The sequence below is a fragment of the Mixophyes fleayi genome, chromosome 3, assembly GCF_038048845.1.
Source record: "Mixophyes fleayi isolate aMixFle1 chromosome 3, aMixFle1.hap1, whole genome shotgun sequence".
Taxonomy (NCBI): Eukaryota; Metazoa; Chordata; class Amphibia; order Anura; family Limnodynastidae; genus Mixophyes; species Mixophyes fleayi.
In genome coordinates, this window is record NC_134404.1 from 225634886 (window position 1) to 225658737 (window position 23852).

Consider the following 23852-nt stretch of genomic DNA (forward strand, 5'->3'; position numbering starts at 1 on the left):
TTGCAGTGGAACAGGCATTTAATAGAGGTGTGACGTTCCGCAGCTACAATGCCGAGGTTCACTTTTGCTTTATCATACTGCGTTGTAGTTATAAGTTACAAATTTCTCAGAATTGATAGTCTATAAATAGAACAGGGACAATGATGGTGTTATTTTATTCTGTTCTGGTAAAGTGGTTGGGGTACAGTAAGGGAGTGGACTGAGTGGAACAAGAATGACGGGGAAATCTGCTCAGAACACTTAAGGCCAAATTCCACTGGAGATGAAAACGTGGAATGAGACAGATATTTCAAAGATCAGTTTTAAAATTATATTGATGTCAACTTTAAACATAAACAGAGACAATAAATGGTATAGTCTGAAAGTCTCAAAGTTTTAAGAAGAGAACTAACAACGAGGATGCATGTGGTCTATAGGAAATATTAGTGAGGGAGCATCCAGCTTTAAATTTAAAATATATAATTGTTCAAAATAATATCAGCTAAATTTAGATTATTCTGTGGGTTGTGATATAAGACATGAGAAAAAGGAATGCAATTTAGCAGAAGACTGCAATATAAGGTTCTACACAAGGGAGAGAGCAGAGAAAACATATCTTCAAAGGTAGTCTAGAGAGAAGCTAAATTTTAAAAATCAAAATAAATTCTGTGAAATATTCGCCTCTTTCTCTATTTGGTTGCAAATTTCAGCATAATATACTAGTGAATTTAGTATTACCAGCCCCTATCCCAATGACACCACAGAGTAGCATGAATTGAGTATATCTCACCTTGCCATACAGGTGAGGCAAAAACAGAACTCGAAGATTGCATCAGAATATCTGTCAAACGGCCTGTTCCGCCGCAAAACATAATTTTTGCAAAATCACTCAACTCTAGATGAATTAAATACTCAGATCAACACTGATAAAATACATTATTACTATCACTATCTATTCAGATTTTTTTTACGTTTCATAAATTAATATTTTTAAATGTACTGTAACCAAGTTAAGTAAACATATTTTACAGCAAGGTGAACTTGCAAGGTGCACTTAGACAGTACTGCTCATGCTGTGCTCAGCAGAAGTTTTCTTGGAATTTACTTTAAAATGTTGTCAACTGTGCCATAATCAGATGCCTAAAGGTTTAATTTGATTTCTCTGACTATAATGCATATGAAATATATAAGCGGGAGTAGAAATTCATTACGGACATTCAAAAAACTGACAGATCATGTACCATAAGTGCAAACAGAGCTTGCTGCTTTTGTCAACACCCAATCTTGTTAATTACCCCAGTCCTCCAAAGCCCAGGGGTCAGAGAGATATCCAGTGCACTGGAGCGTGGGGCTGGTAGCCTATGGGAGGGGGGAATTTGTACGTTTTTCCGACAAGTACATTGCCTACATTACTTTAAATGACTCGAAAATTCCAAAGCTTACAATCTACACACGTTGTAAAGAGAGAACTACCACAAAAAGGCGAGCTAAAATATCCGACAGGTTTGCTAAAATTTACGACAGCACAAAATATTGGCAGTGAGGATTCATGTCTCTTAACATAGCGACAGAGAGATTGCTGGTTTTAAAGCCATATACCAGGACCCGAACTCAAACCCAAATGCTAACCCTAACCTTATCCCTAACCCGAACCCTAAAGCTAACCCTAATTCTAACTCTAAACCTTAGAGTTTTTTAGATTATCTATCCGCCGGGTCCTGGCATTGCAGCTTTAAAACCGGCAATCCCTCTGTCACTATGTTAAGTCACTCGAATCCAGCATTTTGTGATGTCGCACATTTTAGCACACCTGTCGATATGTTAGCTGTCTTTTTTGTGGTAAGTGGGTCTTTACAATATGTGTAGATTGTAAGCATCGAAATTTTGGAGTCGTTTAAAGTAATGTCGGAGATGTAGTCATCGCGAAAATGACTACTACCGGGGAGGGGGGCATGCTGTTTTTTACATCCCTCCCTCCATTTAGAGGCACCAGTCGAGGCTGTCTAGCACTGGTGCAAGTTGAAGTATTAGGAGGCATGCAGCCTATTTTAGATTTAATTATTATTACTTTTATTAAACAGTGTACTGTGTATACCAACTGTTTTGTCTCATTATCTGCTAGCTCTTTGATATACACTATAATCATATAATAATGGCTTAACTTGGCCTTTACATTTGTTTTTGATATACTGTTGTCCAAGGTTTTGTTTAACTACAGTAATTTTAGGACAGCAATAATGTATACATTATTAAAGTTTACTTAGGTTCCTATTTAATCTTCTCCATATTTTTGCCATGTTAAGTAACATCTGTTATCACCATTACTTGCAGAAATTACACATTACTTAATGAAGCAATTTACCATTACAATCATGCCGGGAAAGCGCATTCAATAATAGGCTGTCCACATTCACTCTTCTTTTCGCTGCTTGCTTATTGTATTGGTGAAAGAAGGAACTTCTGGGTTCTAGCCTGATATCTTCACAATCGGGTACGCATGTGCACAGTTCAGCCTGCTGGGAGGGATCTGAAGATCCCTCTCCGGCGATCTGTAGAACCACTTTTTGCTTTTAGTTTTTCTTTAAGCATCACATTATTAGTTAATGGCTGCAAAGCTTAGTAGAGCGGAGCTGTTGGAACACTGCCTAGCATGTCGGTCTTGCAAGGTAAGAGTAAGGGAGGTGGAAGAGAGTGAAGCATTATGGAGCATAGATGATGGGGTGTGAGAGAAACAAAGTGATGGACAGGTGTCCAATTATATAACTCCCAAATTTTCAGTTTGGGAATCGGTACAGCGTAAATGCATAAGAAGGGGGAGTGTTCACACTACATGGGGGCGTGACCACATCATGATGGGACTTGCCACATCTCCCAAGGAGCATGACCTGCTCTTGCTGGGCTTCCCTCAGCTCCCTTCCTCTACCCAATTCTGTTAGAAAAAATTTGTCTTGTTCAGGTGTCTTTTGCAAACTCCAGTTGGGCATTCTTATGTCTCTTGCTCATCGGTGAGGGCTTCCTACCACATAGCTCCCTTTCATTGAGTTGCAACAGATGGTGCCTGATTGGCTTTGTCTTTAATAAAATTAAAGACAAAGCCAATCAAACAAAAGCCAAATTTAATAAAAGCACTGAGATGGGCAGTTCATCAGAACTGCTGCTTAGTAAATATATCCATCCCTTTGTTTGACAATATCTGTTCCCATTTTTGAACTAGAAATTGAATAACTGCTAGTGGTGAAAATACATCCAATGATAATAAATGCAATTGTCCTGAATGCAGACTATTGGTGGACATTTTCTTGTAGTATTCCAGATGTGAAATTGGATTTTAAGCCACTGTCGGGGGGAAAAATAAACCTGTTGCTATAATATTTGTATATCTAATTCTTATTAGGATAGATGAACAGAGATAAGGTGAGTGTTGTCTTCACTATAAATTGAGACTGTGGATCTATTTAATTTGCACTTTATATCTATCTAATTTAAATACATGAATAATGTATTAGTTAAATGTACTAAATGTACTTGTGAACAATAAATAATATGATTACATCATATTTCAATTAATCATGTAAAAGTGTTTTTGTAACTAATATAAGGGCACTTTTAATGTTTTAAGTAGGTAGAACATTTTTTTTGCTTACATGTGTGTGTCCAATTTTACCCAAATTTTCAACATAAATAATATCTAATTATAGAAGTGCACTTAGTGTGAGCTAATTAAATGCTACATGATTGAAATCACTACCCTAGGAAGCAGCGATTAGATACCATCCCTTTGCCTCCCTTCTATGCCATCTTATTTATTCACTTCAGAAGCACTGACAAGTATTCTATGTTTTACCTTCCTCTTTTTACACTAGGAATTTATTTTGCCTGTTTCCAAAATCAAGCATTTGGAAACTCCCCTCTAAAAATCCTGTGTGTGCCCATGGGGTGGTTAAAAAAAAACATAGAGGGAAGGTGGGTAGAGATCTGTGGAAGCGGGTGTGAGACCCATAGAGGGGGTGAACTACTATGCCTAATAATGGTAGGTGATCAGGGGCAAACGCAGGATTTGTAGAGAGGGGTTTTCACGCCACACTGCCAGTGGGCGTGACCAGATGCATGGGGGCGTAGCTATAATTTTAGACAGTGCTTGGCACAGGGGGGGGGGGCATGGCTGTCAGCAGTGCAGACAGAAAAGATCTGCACACAAGCTGAAAAGTGGCTGGTCCCGAGCGCAGGGTCCAGCCACCTCAAGTATACAGTGCCCCAGGCTGGGAGGGGGTTTCCAGGCACTAGGAAACCCCCTTTGGTTTGCCTATGGTGATGGGGCAGGATTATGGCCATGATGATGGTGGTCAAGATAGTGATAAAGATGAAGTGGACATGTTAACAGGGGAAGTATGAGCAGAGAAGGATGACGTGGACAATGGAATAGTGAGAGAGATTGTATGAGTACTAATGATTCTGAGGTGTGGGTGAATGGGGTGGTTGAGTGGGGAGAGCATAAAAAATGGATTTGAAGGGGGAACAGAGGAGTGAATTGAAGAAGACCATTAAAGTGCATATAGAAGAAGAAAGAGAAGGGTTATAATGTGGATTGAAGGAGGTTTAATGTCTTTAACAGGGATGGGTGAGTCATGTGTAAAGTGGGTGCGAGCTATATGTAGTGTCTGCTATTTATTAGCTCATAGCATAAAAAAGTTTTAAAATTTGCTTCTAAATTTTTATACTGACTCCTAGATCCTAAAATATTTGTCGAGCTCTTCTGAACATATGACATATGAGGAGTAAAATAGAGAAAACCGACTTACTTTTATCTAAAAGTTAATTTAATTTTATTGTTCTCTGTGTTCAGTTCAACTAATTTCAGTGGCAACTTCCCGGTCTTGTCTGCAGTCTCTTCACTGACCCCTTCAGCAATATCCACTACTCCCCACTAGTGGGATAAGGGGGATAAGGGGGGCCGTAATCAAAATCGAACTGGGCATTAGATTGGCAAAAGCAAGCACTGAGCATATGATATACAGTGGTACAGTGTTCACATGGCCTACAAATGCAGTGATAATTTATTCTAAATCTAGCTAACTCTTGGTCTTTTATTATATCTACATAAGAGTGTTTTCATTTAAATATTGCAGCCTTTAGAGGAAAGAAATTCTTGAGGAATCTGCTCTAAGGTGTATTAACTGTCTAAGAATGCATCTGCTTTAGTGCATAGACTACATTGGGTTCCAATACTATTTTAGGGTACTGAGTGTTAAAAATAGTGTTTGCTTTAGCACATAACCACCTCAAGTGTTCCTCTTCGACCACTCAAAATGCCGAGATGCATGACATTTGTTCACTGAGATAAACATTTCATGTGGTCAAGATATCTCCTTTTAAGTGTCAAAGCTCTTCATAAAACAAATTCTCATGTATATGTTGCATAAACCCAAGCTGAGCAGGTTTTCATTTTGATAAACATATATCTTCGATATAGCTGAGATATTGTAGGATATATTAATAAATAAATTAAATTAAACAAAAATTAAATTGCCCATACTACTGATATATTTAACTTTTATAGTAATCAATGAGAATGAGCTTTTATAAATAATTTTTAAGAAACTTCCAAAAGTTTCCCAAAGTATATTGTAATAAAACAAGTATTTTAATGTCATGTTTCTTGTGAAGTGATTTGAGAACAGTTTTGGCAAATTTTCTCACAGTTGGCTAATGAGTGGAACTGCTCCCTTAGCGCTCTGTTTACTAAGTCCCATTATGCCTCTTGGCAACCCTTTCCTTCCATGTGACTTAACAGTAAGAACATGCAGCTGTATGGGATATAGGATTGAGCTCCTTTTCACCACTCATTGTTTTATTTGTGCATAGCTACTCCCCAAATAGTTATTTAAGTTACCAAAGCATCCTCCCACGGCCACAGTCAGAGTGGGCCATACTGTGATTCTACAAACAAATAATAATTTCATACATTGTTATCTGTAAAACGTATCCAGACGTTTCAATCTGTTATACATTTAGTGATAAAAAATGTATAAGGGATGCATTAACTTTTCACTCACAGTAGGCTTTTAAGTTGGCTCTTCATAATTGAATCAGCAATGTGCAAAATGCAGCAGTAAGCAATTATTATTATGCTGCAATGACACTTCATTAAAATCAGCCCCAACATAAAACAATTTTAATTTCAATGATTGCTCTTACAGCATTGTAAACAGTGTATAGCTCTGCATGGTTTTTCTTACAGTTTTAGCATCAGCTTATATGCATATGGAGCAAATTTAATGAGGCCACAACAACCAGTCAGATTATAGCCATCATTTATCTAGTATATGCTAGAAATAAAATATTCTATATGCTAAATACAGACCTGGAGACAGAGCAACAGCTAAACCTGACCTGGTCAAGAGACTTTGACACAAGCCTTTAATAGTAAGAGAACTTTCTTGTCTAGTCAGATTGTTGTTGTATGAGAGACCACCAAGTTCAGACAAATGGTGATAACGAGAGGAAGAATGGTTATAGACTGAGCAAACCATTGCTGACCAATTCTTGCTTACTATTTCAGCTTTTAGTAGTAGTGGATTGAAAATATTGTGCTTCCATAAGTGAGCAGATGGTGGTCATCATCATTAATTTATATAGCGCCACTAATTCCGCAGCGCTGTACAAAGAACTTATTCATATCAGTCCCTGCCCCAATTGAGCTAGTCTAAATTCCCTAACATACACACACAGACTAAGATAATAGCAGCCTACTAGTATGTCTTTGGAGTATGGGAGGAAACCGAAGCGCCCAGAGGAAACCCACGCAAACACAGGGAGAACATACAAACTCCCCACAGATAAGGCCATGGCCAGGAATCAAACTCATGACCCCAGTGCTGTAAGGCAGAAGTGTTAACCACTAAGTCACTGTGCTGTCCTTGTTTCCCAGAAATGGGGAAAGTGAGAGCCCTGTTAGTTCCTAATAGGCTACTGGTAGTGCAGAGGTTCAGATTCAGTCAACCAATTGAATTGGTAAATGAATAAGAAATACATTTTGCTGTCAATCAGGAGGGTCTGGAAATAACAACAAGGGGTAGACCTTGACTGGCCTTCACTACTTAGAATACAGTAAATTAAAGTGTAGGTAGGTGTAGGAATTAGGATGTGGAATGCACAGATAGGTGAGACACTATTTAAACTACCACAGATCTGTTCCCAGATGTAGGAGTTAGAAGTGGAGACCACCATAGAAAATACAGATGTGTGGATGATTGTTTTTGCTTGTTGCTTGTGTAATGTCTCTGTGTATATAAAACCATTTTTATAATTACCCCTTGGGCTCAACTAGACAAACCACTAAATATGTTTGGTGTTTTAGGTTGATCTAGTGAGAATAAATAATCTTAAAACAATGTATGCTACCTGAGACAATTCTTTTGCTGGATAATAGGCCTTCATTATAAAATTGCTGCTTCTTAAGCTTTTATTTATTCAAAAATATAGCAATGTCTTCTTCCATAAGAAGATATGCAGAACATAAAATAGAGAAGAGGTACTCTGCATGAAATGGACTGTGCAGTTTATCATAAGCACAAGCATACACTAAGTCCCTGACTTTCAAGCAAAATCCTATGTTCAATAAAAAACACAGTTGTTATTTGGTATTTTTAGGATTTCTCTAAATCTCTAATACCAAACTACTCAATTGCACGTGTAAATCCATATTCAATAGTACCCGGGAAAGCAGCCAGCTCTGAATCTTCATAGCTGAAACTGTACTTGGAATTTTGTAAATGCTGGCAACAACAGTCTATAAAAATAAATATCTACAACTAAAAAATAAGCTATTCCTTATTCTTGAGCCAGAGAGCAAATATACTGAATACACGCTGAAATAACTGATCTGGGACAGTTGCTTGACAGCTATATGCATACACCTCTGTTCAAACAAAGCAACTTTCTGCAACTTCACAAGGGACATAAATTCCAGTGCATTAATAAATGAGATCTTACTTCCAAATCGCTGTCAGGTGGAGGTGAAGGATTATTTTTTCTGCCTCTTCCCCGAGACTTTGACCCAGCACTTCTACACGTCCTGTCATCAAGATCTTTGATAGGTGTTGAGGGACTCTGCACTGTGTCAAAATCCCCTGAAAATACAAGCACATATTGGGGAAAAGAATAATACTGCAGTGTTGCCTGCTAAATCTCTACAACATTAGTGATAAGTCGACATATTTAACTTTAACATTATAAATCTTAGTTGAATTGTTAGTAATCATGTATATATTGCAGAGGTGCAATGTAATTGATTTGGTTTTAACTTGCTTTTTAATGGTCAATAATGTTTGACGATGAATACATTTGTAATATTTATTTTAAGACCGTTGTGCTAGCAATGATTTTCTGTACATATAATCCAGACCGGACCGACTCACTATACAAATTCACACTTTTGTAGCACTGAGCATAAAGCGATGCCGCAAATCCATAGCAACTAGCCACAAAGTATAAAAATTGTAGCTGTAACAGCAGTTTTATGTATGTCTTGACTACTGCAACAATTATGTGGATATAAAACTGATGGGTCTCTAACTTGTAGGTTGAAAGTAGATATAAGCGAAATCATGTGATGTTCCGGCAATACAATCTTCAATTTACGCTTTTGCTTCGCTATTCTGCAAAATGGCCATTTCGCACTGTGTTTGTAAATTCACTCAAATTCAAGATTTTATAATCTATGAGTAGATTTGGGACAAAAATGGTCATTCATCCTCCTGTGTGATGTGGTTGGGGTAGAACTGGGAATACTTAAGGCCAAATTAAACCTAGTAAACAAGCAAAATGTTGCGGCCAAATGTGAAATAGTTCATGGAACAGTTTTGAATATTTTACTCATCTCTATAATAACTCCCCCCCAAAAAGAAAAGGTTGTCATGCCATTTAGGTTTTTTTTTGCCTTTTTATCTTTTTGTAATAAATTGTTTATATTTGATTTGTCTAATTAATGCTAATTTCTGATACCAAAAATGTAAGAAAATGACTGCGTCATCTTTAGTTTTACTTTTTATTAATAATTTTTTTGTAATACGGTTAAAACAAACTGTAAAATTACAACAGAAAGGTCCAGGTACCTGTGTAGAAAATGTGATTGGATAAGGTAAATATCCCCACTACATATTAGAAAATGAAAGCAAACATCTAATCGGTTGCTATAGATAACACAACCTTTCCTTCACAGTTTTTATAAACAGTGCTTCAAGCCTCAGAGATTTCAGTCAATTCTAGTGAAATAATAAGTTGCATTTGTATGAATATTGTTGCAGCCCATAAAATACATATTTGACAACCTTTAAAAGCTCCCGTTCGGGATATCCGCGTCACTGTGGCCACGATTCATGGCAGCGCACAGCGGGAAGTCTGGGCCTGATGACGAGAATTGCGTTATTAAGCCCAGCCTACACCTGGATCCGGGAGGGAGCCTGTACGGAATTCAGGAGCCTCCCGGACATTCTGGTTGAGTAGAAAAGTACAATGAAATACAGTAGACTTTAATATCACCTAGAAATAGCACATTAGTATAAATGTTTTTAATTCTATATATTTTAATCATTCTTAAATATAAGAACATTTCTGCATTTTTAGCAACAGTTTATGTCCTGCGCAGTTGCATATGGACACTTGGCATATAACCATTTTACAGTTTGTTTCTATGTGCTAATCAAAACATACCAGACACTACACCCAACAAATGTACATTTACTGTATGCTAGGAATCATTCACATTGTTTATACATGTTTTCTCCCATAATAAAATGCTATTTTGGTCCTGTTCTGCAGCACAATAGCGTTTTACAACTGCACAGTGGACTTTAAATGTGCCTCAATGAATTTGAGGGAAACACTGCACAGCATCCTATTTAAAAACAAACATGACGTTGTTGCATGCAAATCCCAGTTTCACTTTTAAAATGGCATGTGGGAAAAATTAGAAAATCCGTCCTTATATACAGAAATAGAAAGGAACCAGGAGCAATTTTTAATGGGATTTTTTTGAGGAGCACATAGCCATTGGCTTAAGAAATTTACAATAACCTTTGTGCTTTTCTGAATGGCAGAATCTCCGATTTTTGTATTCCCCAGCTGTACATAAATCCATTTCCTCTCCTATAATCAAGACTCCAAGATTTTTACAATCCCTTTGACCACTTCTGGCATCATTTTTTCTTTATAGTTTTCAAACTTATACTGATCACACTTTACCACATCTGCTTCTTGGGCTGTTGGAAAAAAATCAAATTATTACAAGCCAAAAGGGCACTATAGAAGAGGCAGCTGTTCTGTACCATTTCTGTTGTGATACTGCTTAACAACGCATTGCAGACCACTGGTTTGAACAGAACCTTCCTAGAGAAATTATTTATGCAGGCAGAAACATTTAATTGGGAAAACATAACCAGAAAATGCCATTTTCTTCAACATTTGCTTCAGCTTTCAGGGAACTAAACTAAACCTGAAGAAGGACCCTTTGTATTATGAAAGCTTGTAATATCTATGGATTTAGTTAGTCATTAAAAGGTTTCCTGATGAGCCTACATGAAAAAAAACTTGAGGAAACTCTCATATTCGTTTAGTTACCTAAGTGTCCAACACTATAAACTAGTGGTAGTCATAGCTAAAAATGATTCTGGAACATATTTAGTAGCAACATGGTGGAGTGACTAAAGAGTGGTAAAGCGGTTTTTATTTTGTTGCCATGTTGCTTAGTGCCTGGTCTTACCTAAGGACACCTGGCTTTATAAAGTAAGATCAGTGGTGGAAGTGGGGTGTAGATGGTGTTATGCCATACCGCCAATGTCTCCTACTGCTTTCATTGTAAAACTATCAAATTACATTCACTTACATTCCCATAAGATTTTTCATACAGTCACTTCTAAATTTCCACTTCGACCGCTGAGTAATATGGTGTCTAACAACAGGGCAATTCATTACAAGGATCATGGGCAGATAGAGGAACTCTGATTACTTTACAATCAATGCACAACAGTGCGATCATACCAAGAGGAGATGTGTTGAATACTATGGCTGTGATTCTGTTTTCACCAGTCACTGGTGATTGGAAGGATCAGGTGAATGGTGCACCATCAACAGGAAGAGAACGATTTTCTCAGAGACTTCTTCAGGGAGAAAATTGGAGGCATCTAGTAACTTTAGTTTAGCGGTCATTTGTTCAGGATATTTAAGCTCGAGAGCATTCTGCATTATCTGCTATGGTCTTCTATTCAATGCAATAAACTCTCATACTTTTACACAGAGGTCTTAAGTACCTGGCAAAATACATAATTTTTAACACCACCCCAGTTGTCATTGACAACTACTTTTAATAAAATATTATTTCCAATTCCTAAACGCACAAAACCATATGCACAGTTCAGTGCAAGTGAACAAATCCATTTGAAATTTACAGTACTTTGACCGAGCAAGAAACAAAAGTTTTGGGGTAGCTCAACAATTTCATTGCATGTAGGGTATTTGTAACATGAGCCATCTCCTCATAAGGAACCCATTCTATTGATTCTATTGACAAAACAAACATTTATACAAATGCACCTTATTAATTCACTAAGATGACTGGAAACTCTGAGGCTTAAGAGGACATTTATGAAAGAGCTTGAACTGCCTTTTGGGCTTGATCAAATTGCTGCCTGTTCATATGCATGCAAGAACAACCTTAAAGCCTAATTACATGACTGCAATTAAGTTCTGCAGTTTAGCAAAATGTGAAAGAGGATAGCCTTATATGACACGGCTTCCTTGCCATGTTCAAGCAAAGCAGCCTTCAAAGGTAAGTATAGAAAAACTCTTTTTTATACACTCGTCATTGGCTCTAAAGTAATAGGTCCTCTTGAAGAAGAGAGGAATTGTCTTGTGCCATTTAAACCCATGCTATATGGTCTCTGATACCAACACAGAGAACAGGCTCAGAGGTTTCCATGAGTAAAATATGCCACCACATTTTTCTTGCGGTCTCCTCTGACGTACTTATATTAGTGCTGTCTGTGTCAGCTGCAGAGATGAAGCAGCATAGAAATAAATGGGCTTCACAGCGCTATTTGTCCAATGGCTTATATTACTGTGGTCCTTGTGAACAGCAAAGATGGTGCAACACAGAGATAAGTACATCTCTCTGCAGTACTATTTCTCTATTGGTTCATGTTGATGGATGCCGTGGGTGACACTTTTATATTCAGTTGTAACTTTGTTCTGAAATTATTGTTTGGAATCATACAATTTAACACAAAGGCTTTATTGGGTAGATAAATATTTATTAATCAGTTATAATCAGTAACATAGATTCATGATGTACATCTATTTCAGGTCTAAACAACACTAATGGTCTTGGGGTTCTGCCCAAGCGCTTTGTAAGTGAACCTCAACTGCTTTGCCCTTCACTTCACTATTTCTTCCTTCAGAACCAACTTTATTTCATTAAGCTAATCTCTAATTCAGAATGAGCAGCTGTCCTGTTGAACGCAAGGTATGCATCTATTTTAGAATTGCATAAGTCAGCACTGCATGGATTTTGAACAACTGGACTTTTAACTGTCTGGTTCTCATAATGTTGATTTGCATTAACCTTTTCAGAACAAGAGGGTGTTAATCAATCACCTACACTGGTTTAATGTGAGTTTGACTTTCTTTCATTGTAAGATATTTACAACAGAGGTTTTAAAACTCACTGTCATATTATTAGTTACAGCAAAATAGGTTCTAAAAGCAGTCCACAAGGAATCTAGACAATGGCAGGTCAGATTCTCTAAACCTCACACTAATTTACAAGGTTATGTACAAATAAGATAGATACTTTAGGGGATGGGGTTATAACTTGTATGAAATAACAATTCCTATTAGTGCAATATACAGAATGTAAAACAAGGAGAAGGTCTATATATATTGTGGAAGACTAAACATTTCAAGTTTAAGATTTCCAGCCATATAAACTGGGGCAAGTATGGATAATATTTTGGAACACTGAGAAACCATTCATATAGCTTAAAGTTTTGGCACTTTGTTGTGAAAAACCTGTACATAAAAATCAGTTGCATTTTAAGGTTTTTGATTTTAAAACACTACAGAATAAAGGTGCTGCATACCTGTATATATATATATATATATATATATATATATATATATACACATACAGTGGTCGAAGTGAGCTGGTATACATTGATACGCCACTCCGACACATCTTCTACTGCTTTCATTGTAAAGCTATCCATTCACTTACATTTTACATACTGCCACTGCTAAGTCTACACTTCATCCACTGTGTGTGTGTGTGTGTATATATATATATATATATATATATATATATATATATATATATATATATATATATATATATTTTATATATATATATATATATATATATATATATATATGTATATATCTTGCCTTTTTCTATCTACCGCAGAGGATCGGGCACTCTACTACAACTTACTTAATTTCTGCATTAAATATAGAAGCTACAATTTGCTTTTACAATACAATTCTAATACAAACTTAAAGTAAAAAATACAGTAAGTCTCTTATTGGCTGTTGCCAATGGTACACATTGATACACATCATCTACATAGCATTTTTGAGGGGAAAAATCGCTCAGGGAATTATACATTTTTATATTTTCAGCAACATCAATATTGTACAATCTGCTGTAAAGATGCTAAAGCCAGAAATTATTATACCATCAATGCTTTGTCTAATAATAGATTCACTGACTATGTACAATGTATCTCTATATGCATGTAAAGCAGGACACATATATGTTTTAGCAACACCTAGCTATATTCTTACATCTTTATACATTTTGACCTATGAAAATATGCCATTTCCATAAAGTGAATACAAAAAGAAAGGACATTTGCGCTATTTAACATGATGCTGAGTAAAGGCGACACCATTTAAAGTGCACACTTGTAGCCAGCATGCAAATTGTCACACATCGCTGGTGATTTGAGCTTGGACCCTCCCCCCTCAAACCACATAATAATACATCTGGTGGTTTTGAAATGCACATTGTTGGCCATTTGCAGCGATTTTGAATCACCAGAAAAGTCGCAGCTTGATACATTTCCCCCAAGGTGTTATTTAAGAAAATAGGCTGTGATGTGACTTGAATCATTTCCGGCCAGAATGTAAATCACTAAACCCATTGTTTTCTCACTTGAGCTAGAAGATCATTCACTTGACTCAATATAGTGTTAGGGAACATAGATTTTTTTTGCATTTTCTTTTTACATTCACAAGAGGAGCCAATAAATAAATATACATGCATTACAATATTGTGGGTATTGTGAGTAGGTTGTGTTTGTCTTGCCCATCTTTACTTAAATTAGCTCCACAGACTTGCCTTAAATAACCTATTTAGAAAATTTGTGCAACCATCATAATGGATCTTAAGGGTTGAAGAAGACAAAATGAATCAATATCTGAATTATCACACATTAGCAGTTTTATTTATATATAAAGGTAAATCACTGAATACATTTGCAAGAACAATAAAAAGAATCATAAAATAGTCCTTCTCCATTTTACCTGAATGAAGATCTGTACCTGGTTGGTTAGTTAAGCCTGAAAGTGAGTCCTGTAACTGATACGTTGATGATGATGAGGTGCCATCCACTGTGTTATTTGGGGTCATGTAGGCTGAATATGTTGATGCTGAGTAATACTGTGCATATTGGTTTTGGCCAAAAGCTGTGTAAGAAGGATAATCCTGGAACAGTAGGAACAATTTATTAAGTGAAGTAGTAAAATGATTATTTGAGATTTGGCAGGAGAAAGGATTAATTAGCTCTTAACACTAAGTTGACGCCAGTATCCTGTTACTTCAGGTAGATTTAACGTTGAATTAACACTTAACCAAAGAAAATCGCTTACAAAATGCTTGGTCTTAACATCTTATTCGTGTTGAATGTTCTGCTGTAGGGCTGTCATTACAGCACATTCCTGAAACCAATTTCCACAGGTGCCCACAAGGAATTATAAAAGGCACACTGTTTGCCTTTTCTTTCTTTACACTCTTTTTGTATATTTTTTCCAGATGCATATCATTTATAATATTACCAAATGCAGGTTTGTCAGCTGAAAACAAACCACTCACATCAGAACACATATCAATGACATAATACTCAATATTGTTTTGTATAAAGGATAATTAAAGATTATAGGGTTTATTTATGTAGTGCCAGTGTTAAGGAAGATTTGCTTATCGCAGCAAAAGAAAATATTTTTTATCGCAATTTACTATAAAAAAACGTTCACCAGTGCAATATACAGAATGTAAAACAAGGAGAACAAAAATATAAAAAAATAAAATTGCACTGAAAAATGTCAAAAAATACAATAAAATGAACTTTGTTTAAGCAAAAATTGGAAAAAAGGCTTTATTTTAATTATAAAGCATTTTTTATTGATCAGCACCCCATCTTTCGTCATCAAAAGGTGGGGATAAAAATGAATAGAACTGCACATAATAAATAGGCATCTTCATGCTTTGTCAAATAGTGTGAAGCCCTAAATCTGGTGAGAAAATGTGATTACATTCTAATCATAATCATGATTACATTCTAACAAGTGCATACTCTAAAAATTGTTTTTATAATTATGCTTTAGATCATAAAGCAGCAGTCATTTTTATTATAATTACTTTGATTAAGAGTATATAACCTGTCACTGCATTCAAACTAGAAACCCTATCAACAGACAATAGAAATCATAGAGTCAATAGGGAGGAATTCTGGGAAAAATAAAACACTGAACGCTAAGCTGCATATATCACACCTAGAAGAACTCAGTATTCTATCCAACCAGGGGCGTGACCACAGCCAGAGCAACCCAAGCAACTGTTATAGGGGCATAACGATGAGTATCCAGAGGCTCCCACTATTAAATAGAAATACTTTTAATAAATCAACCTTCGCACATAGTAATGTTAGGGATAAAACGTTGAAAGATTGTTAAAATTATTTTTGTGCCGGTAATCCTAATTATACATTCAATTTCATATATTGCATAGAAATGTATGCAAACCTTAAGGTGTAAAGAACATAATCCTGCCTTCAGTATCCCCCTGGACAATTCTAGTTCTTGCCAATGAAAATGTTACACTAATGAAAATAGATCCATTTAATTCTATTTAGCATATAAAACTAAAAAAGTGCCTTTATAGTAAAAAAATGTCCGCACTACAAATAAGCATTCACTGTGATCACTAGACAAACTATGAACACAAGACAAAAGGACGTGCTGCATCCATGCCCACCCAGCGTTCACACTAAATGTTTGTGTGTACCATTGGAACGTTTTCATTGGTTTGACACATTTGCAGAGCTGGTTACACTGCACTCACACAACAATCACTGGTGTACACGAGCCCTAAAAGTTAAGTTCAAGTGTTTTCCTAGTTTGATGTTTCAGAACAGTTAGAGTCCTAAACATACATATGAAGCATATAAATTTGACACAAACCATGGAATGTGGACATTTGCCAGGTTGTGTAAATAGCATGTTGAGCCCACTCAGGTGACCAAGCTCACATCCACATTATCTAATCTAATACATGGATCTAATTTTACATTTAACTTAAAAATGATCAACATACTCAATAATGTCTTTCTTACCTGCTGAGGATTACTAAAGTTGGTTGAATTGGTGACTGAGTTATTTGCATAAATACTAGACGATGGGGTAAAACTAGAACCTGGGAAAGGAAAATATGTTTGTTATTTACTATAGGTAAAATAACAGCTTCAAGAATAATGTCAACTTATTCAGGAATGCAGCAGCAAATGAACATACCATACTTGGCAGGTTGTGCATTACGTTCAATGTCCTGAGCAGGAGATCTTCTCTGCTACTGGAGCGGGTCTTGTTTCGGTTGTTAAAGCACCTCACCTGTGAACTTCCAATTTATATCAGCGAAAATTCACTGGTGAAGTGTTTAGACAACCCCAAGCAAGGACCACCAAAGCAGAATTGAGAATCTCCTGCTCGAACCTTAAGAGACATTAACAGATGTGTAGTTGTGGGTGGAATTAGCCTTTAAGTTGAAGTTGCAAACATATTTTTACTACACATATTGTTTATGTACCTGGCATTTGATAGGAGTATGGGGTTTGGCCTGGCTGAGGTGTGGAAAATCCTGGACTGTAGCTTAGGCAACCACTCTGCAGTGGAGACTGTGTTTGTGGGAGACCACTTTCTGTCTTGATACCTGGAAGCATTACTCCCAGATCTGCATGAGATAGATACAATTGTTTCTTGGCAGAGTTTACTTAAAGAATGAAGAGTACACAATGAAAATAAGCAGCATAATGAAAAAGAAAAACATACCGTATGTTGGTAAACTGTAAGGCTGCCCAGTTTGTGAGTATGCTGTGTAAACGGTGGGTTGCTGCATTCCGGAGTACTGGGTCTGCCCAGCATAGGCTGACATAGTCTGTGCAGCTGGTGTTGAGAGAATGTGTGGATAGGGCCTAATGTCAAAAACAAATTCAAATCACCTTTCAATTAATTTTAACTACAGTATATACTGTACACTTTCTTTGCTAATTGCTTTAGTTCCTATTTCCTTCAGATTTACATGATTATTCAATGTTCTGGAACAATGGTAGTTGTTAAAATATTAAAGAAACTAGTTGAACAACAAATTGCTTCCAATCAGTGGCAATTTGGTATAGGGCAGCAGAGACTATGTTTCTAAACATGTACGTTTGGTGTTTAGTGGCAGATGGAATTCCAAGGGGAAGGAGGAAGTACCTGGGGGAGAAGGGGATGTCAGTTTGTAATAATTGTGATGCAAAGTTCCGAAGTGAGCTTAGGACAATGCCACCATATAAGGAGGAAGGAACCCTCCATCACACATCCTCTCCAGCAAGTCCGGGAAGATTTTATGCAATTTGGTTGGCACCAAATACCAACGATACAAGAGTTTATATGCATTTTCATTTAATTTTATGCAAATTGAACTGGAGGCTGTAATAGTTCTTATTTCCTCCCAGTCTTCATTATCTAGGGGTCCACCCAGGTCTTCCTCCCAGGCTCCTTCATGTGAGTCTCGGTCGTCTGCTTCAGAAAGTTTACTTTTAAATTAATGTGTAATGCCATCTAAAGCTAGTATTAAAATCAAGGCCTTTTATATTGTGCCCTATCTCCTAGCTCATGTAAATATCCACAGCATATAAAGAAGTAGTATAATACCAAAGACAAAACCAGTCATGTGAAATTACGACAGAGGAAAAAAACAGCTTTAGTTTCCATAGCTTTGCACCGTGCACTTGTAAATGACCCTTAATACTGGGGAAGCATAGCTCTTAGAAAGTTTTCAAGGAAGAGAAAGTCTAGTTAATCCTCCGCAGACAATTGTAAATAAATGGTGTAATATTCAACTGTTCTTTAAAATGGAAAAGGAAAAAAATGAAGGGTTCAGTGGTGCAATCCATTTGAACGATTCTTAACACAACAAGATGTGGGAATGTATGTAACTGCACAATTACTATCAGTAACAAGTTGGACTAGTACATATTATTATAATCCAATAATAGAGCTGAGAAAGGATTATAAAAATCTATGTATACTGTGTAGAAATAAACCCATTGTTAACTGGCCTCTTTGTTGTTTCTCATGTCTTTTTATCACAAATATTTGCGTATAACATTTAACAGGTGGGACTATACGTTTTAAATATCCTATATAAAGCAACATTTTAAAGCACTCTAAAATTAGCTAGCCACACAGGGTTATTTATAAATAAAAACTGTAAAATGTTGAACTTAATCATCAAGACTATTTTTAATACTATTTATATGGCTAAGAAAAATTCATAATTTAATCATAATCTATGACTCAGGTAAAAAAAAAAAAAATTCAGCCTTTAAATAGTTCTAAGAAAGATACTAAAAAAGAAGGGTATCGTAACAAAACAATAAAAGGTAAAAAAGCAAAAAAAACTGCAGTCGTTTAGTTTTTTATTTTGTATTGCCCATCACAGCCTATTTTGACCAACATTCTTTTGTAGGCTTCAGTGAGACAACATTTCTTAACACTTTACACGTTTAGTTGCATCCCATACCATATGAAACACAGGCATGAGAAATGTCCTCTGAAGATGATGTTGGTATAAAATACTTTAAACTCTATATTGAAATGTGTGATATGTGGGAATGTTAAATACAGAATAGGCAAAATAAAAGTGCATGAAAACCATTCATTCACTATCTTCTTGCATTTTTGTCCCTACCAACATTACTGCACTGGGAAGATTACATTAATTTCAGCATAGGCAGCAATGATATTTATGTCAGCAGCAGGAAAAGATGTAAGAGTGATTAAAATGAGGTAATCTTAACAAGCTCCTGAGAAAAGATAAGTGTATTACTGTAATATAAAATTTATAAGGACATATAAGATATGTAGGAACTTTGAATACCTAGGAATGAATAGAGGACAGATGGTCATCAGTTGTGAAGGGAAAAAAGAAGGTTTCGCCATTATATTGGAAGGGGCTCTTTACTGTAAGGGCAGTTAATCTGTGGATTTCCTCTCCACACAAGGTGGTGATAGCAAATTCACCAACATCATTTAAAAAAGGTTTGGTTGTTTGTTTTTGGTGTAATTTAGGGTGATTGCTCTAAGGAATATTTGGAATCAAACATTTTTTTTTTCCCCCTGAGGTGAAACAAAGTTTTTTTGGCCTTCCTCTGGATCAACACGATTAGAATTTCTGGAGGGTTTAACTTGCTGGACCTGTGTTTTTTTTTTCCGACTTTCAATTATGTAACTATATCATGCTTATTATAATATTAAGAGCATTAAATCATCTGTAAATTTAACTGCTGTAAATAGATAGTTCTTCTTTTCGGAATTCTCCTAAATACTGTTTTTAAGAATACAATAGGTCTGTGCGGTTATATATACGCTTTCTGTAGTAGCTAGGCTGCCAACGTAAATCAAAGGTATGCATAACTGTCCGAAGGTTGAGCACTTCACTATGAGACCATTGCAGAACTTGAATTGACTAATAAAGTGGTTGATTTTTTCACCACTGGAAATAAGTAAGGAAAGTTATATTTTGTAAGATGCCATGTATGCAATTATTATAGGCAGGTGTTTATGACTGAAGAAGTATACTTCATGCTTTAATAATATTGTAATATAATTTAGGATCAGTGATAGAAATGCAATAGACATCCCAAATACACTCCATTGATGATGAATGCAGCATGTTATTTCAAAAAAGCCATTAATAAAAGAGGCATAATTGGAAGCGCTAGTTACGGCGCTAATATTATTTTGGCTTATAGCATTTCAGCATATTAACATTGTGGTAAATAACTATGCCCTTAAAATCTAGTAAGGTATAGCTGCTTACAAAGTGTACCACAGGTGACTTTGTTTAGGGATGCAGCCAATTTTAAAAATATCAAGGTAAGTGGACCTACGTCCAGACAGTTTCAGCTGTTCCCATAGTTTAAACAGATTTAGGGCTTCATTTAGAATAGGAAATGTGATTTAAATTTAGCAACATTGCACAATAGAATTTGACAGCAGATAAGAACCACTTGGCCCACCTAGTCTGCCCATTGTTTTATTAACCTATGGTAACCTCAAACCATATTTGATCCTTTATTCTTTATAACAATATCCTTATGTCTATCCCAAGCATGTTTACACTTCTCTATTGCATTAGACTCTACCACCTCTGATGGGAGGTTATTTCACTCATCCACTACCCTTTCTGTGAAGTACTTTTCCCTCAAATTTCCTCTGAACCTACTTCCCTCCAGTTTCAGTGCACGTCCTCATGTTCTAATAATTCTCTTCCTTTGAAGAATGTTTCCCTCCTGTACCTTGTTAAAACCTTTGATATATGAAAGTTTCTATCATGTCCCCCCTTTCCCTTTTCTGCTCTAAACTATACATATTTTGGTCTCTTCGGGTAAGTTGTGTGCTGTAAGCCATGCACCATTTTAGTTGCCCTTCTTTATACAGTTTCTAATGTATTTATATCCTTCTGAAGATACGGCCTCCAGAAACAATGGCACAACTTGCGTACATATTTAAAGCTAAGCATATTTTAGACTTGTAGCTCCTTGTGCATGGAGAGGCGTGTCAGGGGTGGTAATGTGTAAGATCAGCATAGTAAGTGTATGGAGATTCAAGTCAACCATAGATATTACAGATGTGATTTTGATTCAGGTGTAGCTTTAAAATACGCCTTTTAGGAGGCATAGGTGGATGCATAGGCCGGGTGTAAATTTCCATTTTGATGATGATGACAGTCACATTTTTTCAAAAGATACATCTATATGTTAGATTACAAATTGCCCTTAATTGTCAGTGATGTTATTGTGTAAAGGAAACATTTGAGTAGCTCTTGTAGAGGCAGAGGCAGCTTATGTTTGTGAAGGTGGGAGTTGATGTGTCTTGTCCAAATTGTAAACAACAGACTAGGATGCTGAGCCAGGCTTCACAGCTGGTGATGTAACCAATTTTGACAATTACTCATAATGGAAGCGATCTCACAAGTTTATCAATAATTGAGTTGCAGCCCTGTAACACAATGCTGAATATCAGCAAGGCTGCAATAATGCCTTTGTACTGAACCCTAGTTGGAAAACAAATGGCTAGGGGTTGGAAAACAAATGGCATGGGGTTGGAAAACAATAATAAAATTGATTCATTTATATTAGAAAATGTTTTCAAATTATACATCTCTTGGCATATTTACAATAGCAAGACATGTGAAACAAATAATATGAGATAATGTATAGACAATAAAGTTATAAACTGAGTGATTCGTTAGTGCAAGACTTAAAATGGGACTACAGGAAACATCTATTTTACAGGATTGCACTGATCGATAGACTTTCATTGCAGCCAATAAGGATATTTCATATTTTTCAGATCGCTCAGCTAAGGAGGAACAGAGCTTCTATGTATAAAAATCTAATTTAAATAGTATAAATTCACTAATCAGAACAAATGATAACCTTAATTCTCAATATTTAATGTTGGCTTCAATTGCCAATTATCATCTAATATAAGAATAACATGTACACAAAAAACTCTCATCATTGCTAGATTGCTGTACGCCTAAGTAGCTGAACCGTATTCCAGTTGATTTTAGAAATTATGTAACATGGTTACATTACATATCATAAAATTCTTTGCAGCTGTTGCAGTTAACATAACAGCATAACAGCAATCGTATCATGTCTACTTTTAGTACCACATATAGATTTCCACATATAAAGAAAAAAATGATCATACAATAGACATACCACATAAACATTTGATATATATTAGCTAACATTTTTTTTTTTTTCAGAAAAATGGAAAACGTTGTAATAATTCCAAAAGAATTAAAAATGCATATATAAATTGCTCCTATGCTTAACCTTAAGTTAACTTGTCACTTACTTAGAGGGATATAGCTGAGGCGAGTACTGGTGTGCTGATCTTGGACTGTAGCCACTGCTTGTTATTACTGTAAAACATAAAACACGCTTACAAACTTAGTACCATAAATAACTTGCATTCACGCTCTAACAGCTTTAGCATAGATCATAAATGCTGACAAAATGAGTTATTTTAGTGTAGAGTAGGACTACAAAGTGTGGAAGTATTTGGTACGGAACTAAATCTACATTTTGGCAACACAAAGAATACTTTGAGGCCTGTTCTGCAAGCGAATGCTTCAAGTCTTAGGAACTAAAAATAAATACACTGTGGATAGGTAATGTCTCACCACATGCATGTTAGAGAATGATGCTGTTAAAAGTTATCTAAAGAAGTAATAACCTCAACGTTGCCATGCAAGCATAATTCTACATTTTAGCTTTGGTTAGTTAAAAGTGGTACACATTTTTTTAGTTTTAATAATCTGTGTAAATACTAACTGTGTAGCATGCAAGGCTGGACTTGAGGTTCAGCATCATCGACTTCTCAAGCACTCTGCTGCTGTTCAACATCTTGTCGACATGGCATACTAAATCTCTATCTTACTGTATGTGGGCTCATTCCAAAGTTAGTACAGAAGTATTTCTTTCCCTTAACCATCTGTCTCTATCAAGACAGATGCATACCAAATATACATTCTGCATAATGGTGAACCCATCCCTTCGTAGGAAATCCATAGAGAAAACATACAGGGTAATGCCAGGCCATCTACTCATGTTTCACTTTCAAAACGATTAATGAAAGACATACTAGTATAGCAAAGACGAAAGAATTCAATTAAATTTATATGGATTTCAATGGACAAAAATACTAATTGTGCTACAATTACAAATGTGTGTGTTAATGTAAATGAACCAGGGAGAAATTGTCAGTAGCACCAAGCTCAGGGTGTATGTTGCAACAGTCACTGTCATGCCTCTAGGAAGAAAGATGTTTTGCAAATAAACATTGTTCAGAACATGAGCCAATTAGCAACTGAACTTTCGGATTGGCATATGCAACACATGAGAAGTGTATATAAAAACAATCGCCAACATTTTAATGCCAGGGAAAGTTTGATGTTTGACATGTGCATTTATACATTTTACACACTTGAAAGTTTTATACTAGCATTTCTGGGAGCTTCTGTGCAATTAGCAAGTTTAATAAGAATGATTGTATCTCAACAAAATAAACCTTTAAATCTATATTTCTATTAAAAAATGACAACAAAATACACACACACAAAATGGCCCACGAGATGGACCAGCAGGTTTTTTTTCTGATGTCAAATTTTGTGTTTCCATGTTTAATGTCACTTCTTAAGCTTCACCATTTACTGTAATCTGAAGCGGCCAAGAAAGAATATTATAGGATATAGTCAATCAAATGTA

General features: G+C 36.0%; 1 protein-coding gene across 16 annotated transcripts in view; it reads right to left on the minus strand.

Annotated features, from left to right (window-relative positions):
• Positions 1-23852, minus strand: part of EYA4 (EYA transcriptional coactivator and phosphatase 4) — a 207862-nt gene that overhangs the window by 36235 nt on the left and 147775 nt on the right. For 11 of the 16 annotated variants that reach the window (XM_075203199.1, XM_075203209.1, XM_075203207.1 and 8 more), the window contains 6 exons: positions 22441-22507; positions 17353-17495; positions 17111-17254; positions 16641-16720; positions 14554-14734; positions 7972-8108 (listed from right to left, as the gene is read on the minus strand). In XM_075203199.1, the coding sequence (XP_075059300.1) occupies positions 7972-8108; positions 14554-14734; positions 16641-16720; positions 17111-17254; positions 17353-17495; positions 22441-22507 (752 nt within the window). The remainder of the gene's footprint in view (positions 1-7971; positions 8109-14553; positions 14735-16640; positions 16721-17110; positions 17255-17352; positions 17496-22440; positions 22508-23852) is intronic. The other 5 variants (XM_075203214.1, XM_075203211.1, XM_075203202.1 and 2 more) reach the window with 1 other exon arrangement.